Here is a 19,677-nt window from a genome sequence, read left to right as displayed (position 1 = left end):
AAAATAAAAGGGAGGAAGAAAGAGGGGAAAAGAGTGGAGAGTAAAAAAAAAGAAAAGATTGTGAGTACTTATAACAGGTCCTGGCAGTGCTGTCACATACAGCAATTAGATTGATTGGATGGTTTTGCATAGAAACATTTAAGATCATGAGCAAAATCTAAACCATGAAAAACTAAAATCTTGGTCTTAGTATTATATGTTTGCTCTACCAACCACTGATGTAGTTCCCTGGTAGGGGAAAGAAAGGAGGAATAGTTCCCTCCAGTGGTGAAATACAGTAGAACAACTGTAGTTAAAGTCAGCATGAACACTGAAAAAATAAAAACTGAAAATTAACACAATGGGCTCTGACAAATCCTGATTTTCTTGCCAATGCAAACCTCAGCGCTTTTTGGGGGAATTTGTTTCATTTCTATGCGCCATGCTGAGCGTTCCGGCCTACAGAGTTTCTTTGACACGCACCTGGCCCGGCACGCCTGACAATTAAGTGACTGAAAACAGGCTAGACTTTAGACTAGCATGGAGCAGGTCTAAATTGTGGCACAGGGGGTGTAACGCTATTTCGCTCGAGGTGAAAGAAGACAGATTCTGAGCTCTGCGGACATTTGTGGGTGATGTCATTGTATTTCATTCATAAATATATCATTGGTGTCCATCAAATCCTTTGAATCATTGCATAAATGAATTCATTGAACGTATTATTATTAACTTCTTCATTATACAGTATATCACAAAAGTGAGTACACTCATCACATTTCTGCAGATATTTCATTATAGTATATCTTTTCATGGGACAGCACTGAAGAAATGACACTTTGACATGCTGAAAACTAGTCAGTGTACATCTTACATAACAGTGTAAACTTACAGCTCCACAAAATTACTCAAAATACAGCCATTGATAGCTAAAACCCAGGCAACAAAAGTGAATACACCCCTAAGTGAAAATGTCCAAATCCAGTCCTTTTCCCTCCCCAGTGTCATGTCTCGTTACCGTTACAATGTCACAAGTGTGAATAGGGAGCAGATGTGTTAAATTCAGTACTACAACTCATAAACTCTCAAGTTTAACATGGCACCTCATGTCAAAGAACTCTATTATTGATTTGATTTTTCATTGTGTCTAAGTGTAATTTCTTCAGTGTTGTCCCGTGAAGGATATGATTAATCTAACTATCTGCAGAAATGTGAGGGGTGTACTGACTTTTGTGAGATTTATAAATGTATTTTCTCGTATCAGTGCCTTATTCTGCTATGTCAGTGTGCCTCTCGCTCACAGCATTGAACGGGAATAAAAGGAGCTACTTCAATTGGCGGTGAGACGAGTCAGTTGTGTCCACGCCCATAACGACGCAAAATGCTCTGCGAAAATACCTAAACTTGGTCTAACTCGCCCCCGCACAGATAAACACCGCACTTCACACCAGACTTGCACTTGGCACAAAAATAGAGCCCATTGGGTTAACAGTGATCATAACAGAAACGTTGCACTCTCTTGTCGAAGGCAAACTACTGAAAAACATGCGTTACTGTGAGAGACACTACTGGCTCAATTCCCAGATTACGATTTCACTGTGTAGCACAGGGAGAAATTTGCCTGAGAGCAGGACATCTGTATGTGTGTCCTTATAAATGGATAGTTCCACGCATGCAAAGCAGCGTTACCTTATTTGACCGCAGAGACACTCGTCCTCCGCACCGAGCACAGAATTTCGTTTGGCAATATGAACAGAGGTGGCCACAGCCGTCAGCAAACTTGGTTTTGTGGCATATCCCGCAAGTTGGGGCTTCGCTCTTCTGTTCCTGAACCTGCTTTGTCTCATCCCCCATCTTCTTGACCTGGTCCTTGTAGGACTCAAACTGCTGGTGCAACTTCCTGTGGGCAAAAAGGAGGACACGTTAAACAGGTCTAATGATGATTTTAGACAAGAGAGTTTATGAACGATGACAGTGTTGGGGTGGAGTTTTCAGAATATCCAAGAGCCTTAACATAAAACAAGAATGACAGTAACGCTCCAGTTTGTGTCATAGAGAACAGAAATGCATTTGATGATCACGTCTGCCTATTGCGTTGCCACTCCAGTCCTTAAGGCTTTACCCTGTAGAATGGATTTCAAAATTCTGCTACAGTCCAATAAATCACTGAATGTTTTTGGTATTGAAATGCTGATTGAATACAAACCCAGCAGGGCTCTGAGATCTACAGACTTGGGCCAACTTGTGGAACCCAGAGTTCCAAGTAAACATGGTGGAGCTGCATTTAGCTGTTATGCTGCACACAAATGTAATAAGCTGCCAACAGAAGGGAAGTCAGCAGCGAGTATAAATGCTTTTAAATCCAGGTTAAAACTTTGCTTTTTTCCCCTATACCTTTGATTACGGTATTTTAAACATTTTAAAATACATTTTGGAACCTACTTTTGTTTTCTCTTTTTTTGCTTCTGAATGTTGTTAACTGCTGTGTTTGTTGATACTTATCGGTGTTGTCTTTCCTTGTGTAAAGCACATTGAGTTTCCTTGTGTATGAAATGTGCTATACAAACAAACTTGCCTTGCCTTTAGAAGGCCTCCCTACTGATACACAACACATGATCTTTTGCAGAAGATGTGAACTCTTGACACGTCCTGAGAGGCTGCTGAAAACACATGGGCTCTTCACATGCATTTTGTATGACACATGTCAATTGAGCGTCTCCTTAGAAACTAAACACTGGGCTGACTTCATAATATGGCGATTAGAATTGGTTTCGCCCCACATATCCCCTGCAACATTCATTAGAGCTGGTGAATTATTGAGTAGCGCTATCCTTTTACCACATACAGGTCTGTGTTTGAGTGAAACGTGCTTCCTTTACCCTCAGCAAGTGCTTTGGAGCCTAAGTATAGCGACCATCCACACTACCTGATGAGTAACTTGTGCGCACGTGCGTGCACGCTTTTGTTTGTGTGCATGTGGCATCAAAACAGGAGGGTTTGCCAGCAGCGTGCCCCGCGTTGCACTGCGGGATTAGAAGTGTCACAGCCTTTGTGTGATAAACAAGCCGAGATTAGTGTGTCGCCTTGTTCAACAGATCTCACTAAATCTCATTTGTTGACAGAAGGTCTGATAACGCGGGCGACAAAAACTGTTATGCAAGTTAAATGGCCACTGTCAAAGAGGATCAGAGGCTACAAACAACCTTGTTTTTTTTATTTATATTTAACTTGAGCTGCTATTTCATTCAAACGCTTATAACTATATGACTCAACGCCCACACCAGGCTCTTCACCTAGAAATTGGAAGATGATCATACGCTCGAGTAGAAATATCGTGCTCAGTCCTAGAGATAGTAATTGTCCAAGAGGTATTAATTTATTACTAGACTAAGTGCAATTTCTGCAGAAATTGCGCGGGAATGCTGGAAGCTGAATGCTAATAGCTGAATGCTAATAGCTGAATGCTAATAGCTGAATGCTAATAGCTGAATGCTAATAGCTGAATGCTAATAGCTGAATGCTAAGATGAATGCTTATGAAGGAAATTGAAAGATAAATGATGTGAAAATTACACATTTTAAATTTTAGTTAACTGACAAATTAATAAAAAGAAAACTTGAACTGTAAACTGTCTAAAGAGAAATTATAAACCATTTACTGACATAATAGTCAGTTGGTTTCGAACCACCGAACCCAGGTTCTCAGTGGTGGGAGGCAACTGCTCTAAGCATTGAGCTAACTGGACTTGTTAAATCTCATGGCTAATGGCGTATTTATTTTATAATCCATTTCCTGATATGATAGTCAGTTGGTATCGAACCATCGAATGTTCTTCCAGCATTCCCAAGATTATTGTGGATGCAGAGCTGCAATGCAGGTTTACTTGCCTGGTTAAGGTGACGGTAGTGTGGGTTCAGTTCCCCACTCAGCGACGTAATTGTGTGTATGAATGGTCGTCTGTGAGAAATGTTCAAGTAGGAAATTTGCCATGGGAATTAACAAGAATTTAGGGGAATAAAATGGGAATCTACTAAATTGAAGGTTGCAGGGAACATATATCTAGTGTCATTGGCCAAATTATATTTTAGAAAATCGTCAAGTCAAATGTATTTATAGATATAGCCCTTAATTACAAAAGGGTCTCAAAGGGCTTCACACACCCACAAATATTAATGACATTCTCTGATCATAATGACAAAGGAAATGACAAGGAAAAACTCAAAAAACCATCAGGAGAAAAATAAGAAACCTTGGGAAGGAATGGCAAATGACTTATAGAGAAGTATTTTGAGTTACGAATTGCCTTTTTTTTTATTTGTGTTGCAGGTCGAAATTTGAGCGACAAGCAAGCTTCACATACGCCGCCACTCAAGGGGCATTAAAAAAAATGGAGCAAGTGAAGTAGGGAGAGATCTCTGTTTTGTGCATATGTCTGCTTATGATGTCCATCCATTCATTATCTGAACCGCTTGCAATATGTTCATATTAATGTTTGAATATGATACCTTCCCAGTAAATTACCAACAATTTGCATTAGTTACAATAATTAAAATTTGGAGTAATTTAAAAATTCCCCATCTTATCACCATTGAAATTTTACCTAACTTGCCAGATATTTTTCAGACACCCTGACCGAGCGTTTTTATAAATAAATTAATGAAAATGTCCGTTTTTCATTGCGCGACTAATTCGAGGTGGAGTGCACCGAGTTACTGCGACTGGTAAACCACCATTTTGAGGTCGGGCCGATTGTGGAAATGAAAATATGGTCAACCTATCTGTGATTGACTGGCGAACATTTGAGAGTGTATAATTACTATTATGCTGCCTTTTGCCTCAAGTCAGCAGGGATAGGCTCTAGCTCCCTGCCATCCTGATCAGAACAATTGGTATAGAAAATGGGAGGATAGCTATGTTTCTAATATCATGCATACCTTATTTAGCTACATGAGTGAACTAAAATACTGTATTACACACACTTCTCATTATAATGCATTACGGTTCTACACCACTGCACCGCATAAAATAGCCACGACAATAAACATTACCGTAAATGAATAGCTCTGACAGTACTATATTATTAGTAAATACCTTTTTTTTTATCATTAGATTGGTGTAGCTGATGAGTGCATTTCCTAGAAAATGCCCAACATAAAAAAAAAGAAGAAAAGAAGCAGAAGTGGCAACAGGCCACTGTGCCCAATTTTGAAGGTTTACTTATTCAGTCAAACACGGTCAAATGTAGGTGAGACCGCCTATCAGTGATCATATGCTGCTCATTGTACCGTCCCATGCTAGCATCATTAGCTGAGCTCTCTTACCTCTGGGCTGTGCCCCAGCAGGGACCCGCAGTAACATGAATCTCTCGTTTGTACTTATGGCACAATATGTCTGAGGCCAGGGTGGAATACACGATACACACTGCCATAAAGCTAATGCTGCTCTATTGGGGTACTTTGTGGAATTAGTACTATTTGTAACATAATATTTAAAGTAAATATATGAAACTATCATGTTTGCACTCAGAACATGTAAGTGAGCTAAACCAAACTATTGTACATTTATAGTAATCATGAGCAATAAGTAGATGCATATAATGTAGTAGAGGGCATTTTTATAGTATTTGAATGTCATTGATGCAATAAAACCATACTGCCTCTCAAAGGTAAATCTTTGTACCACGGCAGACATCCAGTTTGGGGCAGATGACCAATTCCTGATTTGTTTTTTCCCTGCATATTCACTGCTTTTAAGATTTCGGATCATCAAGCCAATGTTAATATTGGCTGACAAAGACAACCAAAGTAAATACAAAGTGCAGGTTCAAACCTATCTGACCTATGTGAAAAATTTAAAGCCCCCACTTGGTAAATAATAATGAGGGTTTTTTTATTGTTATTGTTTTTTGGAAAGCTAAATTGAATTTCATTGGCCAGATCTATAAAATTAAAATTAAAATTAAAATTAAAATTAACATTAACATTAACATTAACATTAACATTAACATTAACATTAACATTAAAATTAAAATTAAAATTAAAATTTAAAATTAAAATTAAAATTAAAATTAAAAAAAAAATAATAATAATAATAATTTGTGACCGTCCTATCAGATAGAAACATCACACTGAAAGAAATGGAAAAGAAAAGCAAGTACAAAGACCTAGAACTAGAAATACAGAGGTTGGGTTGACTTTAAGAGTTCTCTATTTAAATTACATGTAAAGTTTCCATCCATTCGAAACTCAACCTTAAAATTTAACAGGACAATAAACTTTACGTTCCTGTATATTTGCCAGTCAAGTGTATATAAAACAATTAAGAACGAGTGTTATGTAATGCAATTTAGAAACCCTGTGTGTTTTTAATACATAATGACAGATTTCTGTATGTTTCATTAATAAATCCAATGTGTTTAAAATATTCCAACTGTGCTGTGTGGGGTTGTATGGTTGTGCCTGCTGGGAAGAAGATCAAACTGTGTCTGATCTATTACTTACGCGTCTGGCTCGGGCTCCTTGTCATTTTGGGACTTTTGCTGTGGCTGAAGAACATTATTTACCAGCTCAGTGATACCACTAAAGGGAAACCACCTGTTCAAATAAGCAAATAAGCGTGACAGGTACAGCGCAGCTAGTCATCACTTGAGAAAACAATCCATCCTGTGAGGTATTTTAAGAAGCAGGGGTGTGATTTCCAGGAAGTGGGGGCATTCACTACAACCAGAGCAGAAAGAGAGGAGACCAAGGCACCGGTAGAGAAGCAACTAGTGTCCTGAAACCAGCAAGAGTTGAATAGAAATCTAGAAACAGAGGGAAAGCTGAAGCAAGAAAGCACAACAGCCAGTAGAAATGAGAGCAGCCTCAAATGCTTAGCTGAGGAAAGGAGACACTATAGGACACTACAGGGTTCAAGTTCATCCAACAAATACGGTACATGTGGTTAAAGGAAATCCACAGTATAGAAAAGCAGCATCAGGGAAGAACTAGTGATTCAAGACTACACAAGCCAGTCCAGGTGCAGACAGCACACAAGGAGAGAAAAACAGCCAGAGACACGGGGAAAATTGTACAACTTGGATTTGAACAAGAATGTTGAAAAGGAAAAGGCATTGTCATTAATGTCATGGAAGTCATGTGTTTAGCACACAAAGTGACGTTCTCTTACTACAGCAGCATTCCATGAACTTAGTGACACCTCTTGACTAAGACATAAGGAACGGACCCACATGAAGCACAAAACAAGAAATTACGGGAAGAAAGTGTCAAAGCCTAAAGCACTATGGGTAATGCGGTTTACTTACTGAGCTGACTGAGACTTTGGTCCTTCTTTGATCCTAAAACATAAATAAATTTTAAAAAAGGTGCACAACTCAATACATGAAGAACACAAATGTTTGAGGAAAACACAAGCAACAAAATGTAAAAATCTCAAACTGGTCAAATGTGTGTATGACATAAATGGTGAGTCAAAATAATACATACTGTATGGTGGCAATGAAAAGAAGACAATATGGTGATGGTAATGGCAATGACAATAAAAGTGTGAGGGAGGTTTAAAAACAACTTTTTTTAAATCAGACAAACTTATCTTGATGTGAGCCACACACTTGTATCTGTCACGATAACAACGAATGCAGTCAGATCACCGATTCAAGGAAAACAAGTCAAAGTATCTTGCAACAAGAACACTAGCTTAGTGACACTAGAGCACCGCACAGGTGCACACAATAACTAGTACACAATAAATATATTGAGAACAGAACAGAATACAGCACAGTTACTTTTTGCAGTAAATTACGCAGGTATTAGCTTAAAATGTAGGTGTCGTTCTGCATCTGTCATCAAGCATAAAAGGATTACTGTAAACCTTAAGTTACCGGTTATTAATAATGAGTTATTAATAACGTTAAACTAAGCCTTCCATTTGCAAGTTATAAACCATTGCAGGTCATGATGATTCTGCCGAAAAAGATGTATTTCTGTGAGTGAGCTAAGTTTTGTATAACTTTAGCCAAATAAAATTAGAACATTAAAATTAAATACTGTAGTGTTTTTAAAGTGCACATGTTTATGCAACTCTCCTCACACATTAAAGAAAACCAAAATTAGTAAAGTAGTGTGTCATCAAAAATAACCTTATAGTAGAAAAGTATTACAAGACAACATCCAGTCAACAAACATCATCGAATTGTTCCACAATAATGAGAGTGAGAACACACAAGAGAAGATTATAGTCCCGTTTACCCATCAGTCTTGTTGCTCTGTTTCCGGGTGAGCCAGTCCATATTTATCCTCTCGCTGTGTTCTCCCATTGACCTACAACGTTGTTCTTCATTGATCCCATCAGTCTCGTCTCTGTGGTCGCATTACAAGCCTCATATTTATCTGATCGAGCCTTCTCCCTGCCTGCATGTCGACTGGGCAGAACGTGTGAGGATCTGCTTCAAAGCACCAGCCTCTGTGGACGCGGATCCCACGTGTGTCATATGCTCCTGTACTTTACTGAATGTGTGTACAGGTCCATGCGGGAGCAGTGTATTATTTGCTACAGGGCTGTAAAATGACTGAGTGTAAAATGTCATGAGTGATATAGTTGGTATGTTGGCTGCTGAGGGGGGGCAAGTATAAAATACAACAATTTGTATCTATTTGTTTTGAGCCTGTTCTGACTATATCTGATGCTATAGTGCTCTCTAGTGGGCATGTGGACTGCAAAACTAACAATTACTAAGCAACCTTTCCAAAGTCCATTCCAAAGTTTATTTATACACAAAGTGAGAAACATATGCACAATATATTCATTCATCTACCATATTTTCTATATGACTTATCCTTGAGAACCCATCCTGGACTAATCACTAGTCAGGGCCAATAGAGAAACAGCACTAACCATTCACACCTATTGGAAATTAAACCTCTTTTATTAATTTTAAACATGTTTTGGATTGTTGGTTAGTTGTAACAATATACTTGTTGTTGTTGTTGTTGTTTTTATTGTTGTTGTTGAATATCAAAGTGACACATTATCATAACATAGAAGGCAATAAATACTGTGTAGTACCAACATTTGGGGGGAAATAGGATTCATGCCCCATCTATATTCATTAGTGTCGAGAGTGAGCTGGAGTTTTTCCCAGCTGACTTGGGAGGAGAGGTGGCATACCACCTGGACTGGACTTACAGTTTGTGCCTTCTTTAATAGTAAAAATATAAATATGATATGAAATTACAAGCACTACTTTCAAAACCAAAATGTGGTCTGGAAGTGTAGACAACAAGCCAGTAATTTTTAGAGGTTTGTTTACCGCAAATGGGAATACGACTCCACGGATTGAAGCATGACAAGTAGCCAACTAAAATGCTACATTTGTTTATGACATACTGAATATTTCTCTAATTCTTTGACGATATAATGCAACAAATTAGCCTCACTGACAATTTTCAGAGGAAAGTTCACCCATTTGTTTAACTATCCAGAAAATTTTATGGCAGGGCATAGCCACCCACTGCAGATAAAATGCTAAATGAGCCATGACAGTAATACATTAAAACACTTTATTCTACCACAAATATAATTGTTTATATTTTTAGAAATTAAAGCTACGGATATGTTCATGTAATCTCACAAAATGTTGTCAAATTGTGTGTTCTCTATCAATTGTACTTTTTGTTGAGTACAAACAGAGGAAAAAGAGTAGAACACGCACTTACATATACTTTCCTTTTTAATCTCTCCGCCTCTCACCTATAAACCAGCTGCTTCACAGAAATGGTGACGTGACAGCTCTAAGGGCTGTGAATCATCACTTTTACCCACTGCTGAGACAAGGTCGGCAGCATGTCACAAGCACCTCAGCAGATCCAACAACTTCTGATTGGCAGTGCAAGCAGGCACATAGGCCACTTTCGCTATTGGAGGACATTAAAAAAAATAGAATTGGAATGAATGAAAAAATGAGCAGCAATTTAAAAAAAAAACGTTTCCTTTTGAATGGTGTGCCAAGCTCAAATGAGCATTACTTCACTTTGCATTATACAAACCCCCTAATTTGACACATTGATTGTCACCACCTTGAGAACAAAGCTACTGCTCACGAAAGATTAGCTACAACTACATACTACAAAAGCATCTAAAATCCCTTTAACATTTTATATTAGCATTTTAAACAAATGAGATGCGACTTCATCTTGGCATCTACAGCAGACACATTCGGATAAAAGATCTCATGCCTAAGGCAGTGAACCCTGAGATTCCTCTGCGTCCACCACAGATTGAGTGATAATTGGATCATAAAGGAGTAATCTGGCTCAGTGGGTAAACACCAACTATGTACATCATTAACACAGACCCAGCCAGTCAGTCTGGCATAAGATGTAACTTTCATGCAAATGATCAATAGGGAAAATGTCACAGAAGTCTGCTGGAGTTAATGTTGACATATATCAACACGCATGACATGAGGATATGGTATAGATTTAGTGGGAAAATTGGGCAGTAATGCACACAAGCGCAAGTAATGTTTCCTGTAAAACAGACTTAAGAACTCCAAATACCGTAAATACAATGCTGGCTCTAAACACACAAACCCCAAGTGTCATACAATTGACCACAACTAAAGTCACCCAAAAATTTGGATTGAAAGGTTGACCCACCATCATCATCATGCAGATTGTCATGTCAGCATGTGGCAGAATGCTTCAGCAAATCTAAGGAGACAGCAGTATACTTCCTTCGTCATTCAGTTGCACATTTTGCTTTTTTTTGGGACTTCCTAATTGTAACACTGATTCTAAAAGAATATTTACACTCAAACCTAACTCAGTAGTCTAACCCCGAGATTAAGGGATGAGTGAGCAGAAAGTGACAATAATATAGACGTTGAAGAGAAAGAAGCTGTGAGCAGGAGCCACCAACTGGTTAGTTGCTACTGTCATTTCTTGTTATACTGTACAAGTGAGAGTGTTTTATTGTTTTATGATGAGGTTGACTTATTTTTATATGTGAAAAAATGAGTGTGATAAATCTGCAACTTAACTTTTATTACACGCTTTATATACAACATGTTATAAGAATAAAGTCAACAACTGAGAAAATTAAAAAGGGCTCACCGCGATTTTTACTCTGATTTGTTATGGTTTATTGCACCTTTAACCTTATAGCAACCATATCTATGAAACTGAAGGTCAATTGTGAACGAGAACTTATTTACTCAATTAATCATTAAAGCCGACACTATTATATTATTGTGACAATGTCAACAGATATAAAACACATTGACATTATCAAGCATAACAACCATTTTCATCACAGCAATTTATATTGTTCCAAATCAAAATATATGTCACAGGCTTCAGTATGCAGTATTAGTCTATGTAGTTTGTTGCAAATTTAGCATTGACCTTAATGAGTAAAGTTTGACCTGAGGCACCAACCCTGAAATGTAATGATCAAGTTCCACCAAAAGTGAATTGACACATATTCCCTCTTTATAATTCATCAAGTCAATTGACAAGCAAATAAAACCTGTCATTTTCCATAACTGCAAAATGTAGCATAAACTGTATCAACATAACAATTCTTCAAATGGGCTCTATTTTCATTCCCAGTACTAGTCTAGCACGAGATGCTGTCTAAATCTGTGCAGGGGCTGGTCGGACTGGGTTTTGGTAATTTCACAGACACACGCAGCTGGGTAGAGTTTAAAACAGCAGTTATGCGGAATTGTGACCATAAACAAACTGGTTTGCTGTAGTCCATAAGTGTAAGGTTGAAATTTGCAAAGTACATATTTAAGGACCTGCGAGAAGACCTCCACGGATATGAAGCAAAATTGGCCAGGGAGATCACAGATTTGTGAAGTGGGCACTTCATCCCCAATCGTTCACCAGAATTGTGCTACACTACCTGCACCAATAGCTAGATGTGGTTCCAGCAAGTGTGTAGTTTAGTCAGCTTTCAGCTGCCAAATGGTCAGGCATGTCAAGGGGGGGGCTTCGCACACCATGACACAGAGCAAATTCCCGGAAAGGCAAAACGAGCCTTACAGTAGCACGAAAATCCAGATGTGGCTGTTTTTACGCTCAAACACAGCTGCGCTGTCTATGAACATGCAGTGTGTCATTGTGTGTTTTCTTGTCATCCACATGCAGGAAATCAACATCCTTATGTAAAAGGAGAGCATACTGAAAGCAGTGGCTCATTTACATAATTCACACCTGCTCATTCCAATGTACTGCATGTACACGTAGTAGTCAAAAGCACTACTTTTCCTCTTTAATGTATACAGGCAGCGCTGTTGACTTCCTGTGGCAAACGGAGCTGGAAAAGTGTGATAGGCTTTTAAGGGTGGGTGGCTAGAGGCTCGGTGGGATGGTTGTTGGCCTTAAAAAACACAGATAGAATTGAATCCATAGGGTACACACTCATCTGAACAGGTATTTTAACAGTGCACAAGCCAAATCTCCTGACCAAGGACTAACATTCAGAATGTTAAACAGAAGCTGGCGACTGCAGGTTTTCTGCACAACAGGGAAGTGGTTAATCTGTTGCCATATATAACTAAAATCCATCTGTTTCCTTAGATTACTTGCCAGGATTCAAAAAGCTCCTTCACGTCTCCCCTCTCAGATTCCCAAATGGAGATTCAGCTGATCACTCAGCAGCTCACACATTCACAAGTTCATTTCCAAATCAAGACTTTGGATACATTTACTAAGGAACAGGTAAAAAAAAAAATTATAACTGCGTCACAACTAAGTGATTAAATAATTTCTGATATAGCTCAGTGTATCAGCTATAAGATCCTATAAAAAACATACCATAATGCTTAGTCAGAGAGGTATTAATTTACTCTTCTTGCTCTATGACTAACTGAGTCCAAGGTGTAGTGTCCTTTTCGCATTAAGTCAGTTGGGATAGGCTATAGAAAATGGTGTAACAAATGGATCAGTCAATGTTTGACTTACAGTATCTATGGCATGATAGTAAGAAGTGTCTTTAATATTTTGCCCATCGTATACTGTAAATATAAGGTGGACAAATATAGCATATTAGTAACATTTGGCCAGATTGTATGAAAAAAACTAAAGTATTAAGGCAGTGTTGGACAGGTTACTCAAGATCAGTAATATATTACTTATTACTAGTTACTTGCTTGAAATATTCCTTACTTATTACACCCTGCTAAAAGTAACGAGTTACTTATTATTTTAAGTTATTTTTTTCTTCTCACCCTGAATAATTGCATCCTTTCTCCCCAAAAGTCTTACTTTGCGTGTTCAACATAAGAAGTATTTTCTACAGCCTATTGTAAATTCTCATTTCCATTGTTGATTTAATTCTTTACACATGACATGAAGAGTCAATCTGAGTCCATTTGTACCCTCATTTGAATTATATTAACACTAAGACTTTTACTATGTATGAATTCATATTTTGCTGACTAAATGAAACCACATGTGGGCTCAAACTGATAACAATAATAACAGTTTACTGTTCGCAGTTTCAGAAATACGCAAACAAATTCATTCAGACCAAACAAAATGGGTGGTTTACACCACCTGCCTGAAAAAAGAACAGACAAGTATGAAATGTTTCCAACCGGGGGAAAAAAAACAAAAAACAGAATAATTTCCGTATCCGGTCGGAATGAAAATAGTAGTGATTTATTTTTGTGGGGAAAAAGTAAATGTAATATTATTACTTAAAATTTGAAAGTAGTTCGTTACACTACTCATTACTGGGGGAAAGTAATATTATTCATTTTAGTTACTAGTTACTTTAGTTACTTTTCCAGACACATACCTTAATCAAGTAGTAATTTACTAAGAAGATGAGCTAGTATCAAGTTCATCTTGAATTTTAATTCTTCACTTACAAAGAGATTTTGGACAAATATTCGCTTTTCCAATTTTGAATAAACTTTTTTTCTCCAGCATGCCTCTGCCCCCTGTGCACAGATCAAGCTTTATATGCATGGGTGGAGGAGTTTGATTTGAAAGAACTTAACTGGCCTGACCATCAAATACCTTTGGTATGAATTAGAACATAAAACTGTAAGTCAGGCTTTCGTCCAACTTAAAAGAATAACAATTGCTCTAACTATAAATGGGTAGTAACTTCATATTTCCTTCCATTTTCCATTTCCTGTAGACCAGTATTTTAGCCATATTGCTCTTGCTTTTTTTTCTTTTCTTCTTTTACATGTGAATGCTTGGCAGCCTTCTCTGTCTTCATTTATTGATTTATTTTCATCCCGACAGATGTATTTTATTCTGGCTGTGATCAGCACCTTTTTTTGGGCAATGTCCCGTGCTAACGTCACACCTCTTCCCACTCATGACTGAATAGTAGCTCTGGGAGCAGAGAGCCAGCCTTAAACCTAATCCTCCCTGCACCACCACTAGGGTCACAACCCTTTACATTAGCCAGATATCAAACTGCAATATTCAGACAGAGGCTACTGACTCTAGCGCCATGCCCTCCTCTAACCCGCTACGATTTCAGCATCAAATGACTTCACAAGCACCAGTTCTGTGCAGTCTTTCTATCACCCAATTATTTCCGGTCTCATAGCCAGCAAAAGTATTTGCTTGCTGCTTTTGCCCGGTGAGACAATTCTAAAACGGGAGAAACTCGGATTTAAATGTCCTCAAACACAAACGAAGCTAAAACACGAAACAAACAATAAACACCTTTATAGTACAGCATGTAATCATGATGACATCATCCCATTACAAATACCGCACTAGCTACACATCCCCCTTTCTCATATCAGCACATCACATGTGACCCTATTCAAACAAAAACACACCTAAAAAAAATCTCAATGAGGCTGTTGTTTCTGGATGGCTGCAGCAGGTGGACTCTACTGTACTCACTTGGGGCTATAATAATAGCACAGGCATGTCTAACAATAGAATTGTAATAGATATCCTGGCCTATTGTCATCCCAGCCTTCACTACTCCGTCCTGTGCCATTTGATTATCGCTCCCCATCAGGAATGAATTTAAGATATGAACTTGAGGAGTGTTCAGCCTTTATCAAAATTTCAGGCACAATTCACTTTGCAAATAATACAACAACATACTTTTTGTAAAGTTCACTAGAGACAAAAAATAATAATTTTTTAACAATAGGGGAATATGCTACTTGCATCAATTTTACCTCTGAAAAAATCCAATACCAAAAGAGTTACATATAAAATGGTGGTGTTGGAATCTAATTCTAAAAACATATTTAAAAAACACTTTTACAGTACATCTGTTTAGGGCTGGATAATTTAGTCAATAAAACATGAGGCAAAGACTCATAACATATTCAATAATACACATTGCTATTTGATACTGACGCTCCTGACCACATTAATGTAGCAGTTGACAATTCCATTACTCAGAACTCACTAACAAGTTCACCTTTTACAACTGAGCACTGCCTCAGAAGCTAAATTAATAACCTTGATCAAATGAGCATTGTCTTCCTAACAGACAAAATTTGGAGTACGTTTGTGTCGGAACTGCCGAAACAGAAGTAGCAATGCATACTGGGATCATGACTGGCAAATTCAAACAGTTAAAAATGCGCTCACTGCAAAAAGTGATTTCTTAAGTAAATTTAACCTAAATTTACTTATTTTGCTTTGACAAGTTATTTTCACTTAAAATAAAATTGTCAGACAAGATTATTCTGCTTATTTTAAGATACGTATTACTTAATTATCTTATTTGATCAAATAGTCTTGGCCTTGAGTGTTAACGACAGTTACGAATGTAACTACGGTTCTATGAGTCCTGAACGACCGCCAGATGGCGGAGCTGAAACAGCACGGAAAATCCACACACACACACACACACACACACACATACACTCGAGAAAAGAACACGTAAAAGGGCACATAGTCCCTGGTTGCGGTTGATGCAATCACCACGTATAAGAGAGGGTGGGAACCAGAAGTGCAATATAGCTCTTTATTGTTAGCATTTTTTTCTTGTGTAAAAATCATCAGTTCGTTCGAAGTGTGCACGAGCACCCCATAAGAGGGTCAAAGTAGACCAAAGTGAACAGTGTACACAGGCAGACAAGTAGAAAGGCAATCCAATATCACCTTGCCTAAAAATACTGATGTACAGACCATATGGCGTTACACACTCAAGATGAAGTATCAATTAACTTATGGAATTATCATTTTGTGCATAGACAATAGGAGTCAGGGACTTACATTGCAAAAGTGCTGCACAAGTAAAAAAAAATAACTTCAACTAGACAGCATTGAACATCTGTCTGGAGACAGACAGTTCTGCTGAACTTTCTCCAAATCAAAGGATTCACTTGCATTAGCTTAGCTGTCACATTGCACAGATGGAAAGCCATGATATTACAAACAAGACCATGCAACAGCCATTAACAGCAGTTTGCCTGCTTGGTAAATTGTTCAACAATGTTCAGGAAATTCTCCATAGATTGTATCATTCAGAGGATTTCTGTGGTTCTGTGCCACTACCATTGACCTCATTTCACTTCTTAACAACCAGGCGTTGCAATTTGTAGCTCCGTAGGGCGAATAATATTAAGGGATTAGTAGGAGACCCTCCATCAGAGTTTGGTCGAAGGGCATGATCCTGAGATCACTGCATCAGATCTCTTTGTCCCTCCAGCCAGATGATGGGGATGAAAAAAAGGCCTCCTCTGGTGGATCATATACACAAAATCACACATTTTAAGCATGCATACATGCAGACTGGATCTGTGGGAATAGTGCATTTTATGCATCAACAAAGCTCCCTTCACCCCTCGGCTGGGTGAGAACTAGTCCAGACTCCACAATGTGCAGTATGTCTTAATGTAAGATCCATGCTAGTGACTTTGAATGAAGCGTTCAAATACTGGCCATATACTTCTTTATAAGGCCCAAGGCTACATTTGTGATGTCATGTGAACCATTTTCTTTATGGCAATCAATCTGGCATGTACTTGACATTCACTTAAAAAAAAAAAAGAATGCTGCTCAACATCAAATTATTTGCACTTTGCAATGTCGAGGAATGACTTATTTGAAGCCCTGAGAATTGGGGAGTAAACAATGTACATTTATTCAGCCAAGAGTATGTTGCCCTTTATCGGGAAAGGGGCATTCACGGTTTCTGAGTTCAAAATGAACCCTGAATGCCTCACAAATGGGATAGCTAAGGGATAGCTAACAAAAATTTGGCAAATAATATTGATTCTAATAATATATTCATTAAAGTAAAAATTGCAATTTCATTTAAATAATACAATAATGATAAAACATTTTTGGAAAATGTCAAACATGCTAATTTGCTTAGTAGAAGAGATGAATAGGCGGCATCTATGTGTCTGAGTTACTGGTTTGCACCTGCTCCAAACAGCCTGAATGAGCAGAATACAGACACACACACAAACACACACAGAAAACATACCGAGTGAAGAGAAGATTATAGAGAGGGCTTTGTGTAAAATACCATTAGTAAATAAACCTGCACTCAGAAACACACAGCCAAACATTTGATTGTGCGCCTGTCTGTGTTTGACATTTTTGCTACGCAATACTATATGCCATAATAGACAGTAATGTGAAGAAAAAAACAGTACTGTAGTGGTAATTTCGTTAATTAAAACTAAACAAAAATATTTTCGTCAACACACATTTTTAGACGAAAACTCTCATTAATAAACAATAACTGGGAATAAATCAATATGCATTTTCGTCAACTAATGAGGACAAGACAAAAGTGTACCTCACCGGACTAAAATGGACTAACTATGGACATTTTAGTTCATGAACAAAGACGAGATGAAAATTATAAGATTTTGTAAAATCCTGTCTCTGCTAATCTGTCACTATGACACTGTCACGCACCCTTGCAATTCTGCAGCTAGCGAGTGCAACATGCACAAACACATGGGACAGAAAGGAGGTGGATTCACAGTGAAAGGTTAAGAAAAAAAAAAGTAAATCAAAGTTATACCGTAGCATTAATCCAACTGCTATAACATTTTAACAATAATCCGATAGCTAACTAATACTCGCTAACAGACTAGCTCGCAGCATGGAGCCACAGTAGCCACTGACTGTAATTGTGTGCTGACAAAAATAAATAAATAAACAGGGGTTGTCCTGACTAAACTGGACTAAAATGTGTTTGTTGACTAAAACTAGATGAATAAAATGATCTTTTCTTGGACTGAGATAAAGACCAAAATGCTAGATTTACCAAAAGTACTAAAAGTTGACTAAATAAAAACGGGATGAAGTTGACTAACTATGATAAAAACTATCAAGCGTGATTGAAACTGGACTAAAATTAAGACTACATTTTAAAAAGTCTGATAAAATTTACAGTACACTACTGTATAGTCTTTTTTGATTGATCAGAATGAACATATAGCATCACACACATGGAAGTAAAAGAATTTCCAAGTTAATTGCAAAATTTTGTGTTGCTGTTCTAGCCCAGTCTGTGGGTGTCAGCTGGTCCCTCGGGCCCGGGGATGCCTTGTCTTTGCCTTTGGCTTGAGGGGAATTGAGGGGGGCTCTTCTGTCGCTCTTCGAGCCCTCCTCCTCCCTCTAATCTTTGAGCTGTGTTGTGGTACAATGGGGGGTTTGCTCCCCATTAGCCTTGGGGCCTGTTTAGGGACTGGGAGCAATATTCCTCTCCCTCTGTGGTTGTCCGGCTGGACATGGTTCTTATACCACACATCACACAATTAGCCACATACACTGACTGTATAACAGGGCACTCCTCCTTCTGTGGGTCTGTTTAGGTGCTTCACTGGTGCTGGTGGAATTGTATTCGTATTGACCCAGGTCCTCCTGGATATTGATATCATCAGCTCTTGTTAAGTAGATGTTAACAAATTGCTTCCTGCTGCAAATAAATGACTTATCACTCATTTGACACTATTTTCACTGACAACAAAATTGACCAAACATTTTAGAATACACGACATTTAGCAATGGCATGGATTCTAAAACTAACTCACATAAGAACTTACTGACTTCAAGGACTTTGCAGCTATTCGATATGCAATACAGAGAGCTGTGTGAAACTCTCATACAGAGCTCCCTCACTGTTTGCTAGTGATACGCTCCCAGCCCCCCTGCAATAAGTGAATTTCCGCAAAGTAGAGGTTGACTTAAAAAAAATATTTATATTACTTTTTATTTTCATTTATTTTAGGCTGAATTTGCACACTTAAGCCATTACGGACCCCCACCTTTTAAAACACTTGTTACAATAAATAAATTTGACTTTTAAAATGCAAAATGTATAATAAATACCGAGCTACTGATTATATTATACGGTAAGTGTTAGCTTCTTATAAGTGACATATACTCATACGTTCTGGCGAGTACATGTAAAACTCAGCATTTTCTCTTCATTCATTTTATATACATTAATCATGTCCTATTTCATGTAAAAATATGGTGCAAACTATCCAAATTTTCATTAAATAACATAAACTTGAGATGGTCTGGCACCATGATGAAGCTTTAAAACTATAACTTTAGCTTACTCTCAATTTAGACAAATAAAGTCACAGCTAAAACATACACCAGAAATAAAGCACTGAATTTTTGGTTGCATATGATTGTAATTTTCCACTCTTTTCCTAAAAAAAACAATAATCAAATGCTCAATGTTAGTTTAACACATCTAAATTGGTGATGCATCGAATAT

At 37.8% G+C, this 19,677-nt stretch overlaps 1 protein-coding gene across 20 annotated transcripts in view; it reads right to left on the bottom strand.

Moving 5' to 3' along the window:
• rims2a (regulating synaptic membrane exocytosis 2a) overlaps positions 1-19,677 on the bottom strand; it is a 145,796-nt gene that overhangs the window by 115,915 nt on the left and 10,204 nt on the right. For 14 of the 20 annotated variants that reach the window (XM_086079536.1, XM_086079528.1, XM_086079539.1 and 11 more), the window contains exons 3-5: positions 7,280-7,312; positions 6,477-6,569; positions 1,666-1,876 (exon numbers count right to left, since the gene is read on the bottom strand). In XM_086079536.1, coding sequence (XP_085935662.1) covers positions 1,666-1,876; positions 6,477-6,569; positions 7,280-7,312 — 337 coding nt within the window. The remainder of the gene's footprint in view (positions 1-1,665; positions 1,877-6,476; positions 6,570-7,279; positions 7,313-19,677) is intronic. The other 6 variants (XM_086079542.1, XM_086079553.1, XM_086079535.1 and 3 more) reach the window with 2 other exon arrangements.

Source organism: Leptonotus elevatus, chromosome 6, assembly GCF_054856555.1.
Source record: "Leptonotus elevatus isolate MCC_2025b chromosome 6, RoL_Lele_1.0, whole genome shotgun sequence".
In the NCBI taxonomy this organism is placed as follows: Eukaryota; Metazoa; Chordata; class Actinopteri; order Syngnathiformes; family Syngnathidae; genus Leptonotus; species Leptonotus elevatus.
The sequence above is the reverse complement of the archived record's forward strand: the minus strand, read 5'-3'. Positions and strand labels throughout refer to the sequence as shown.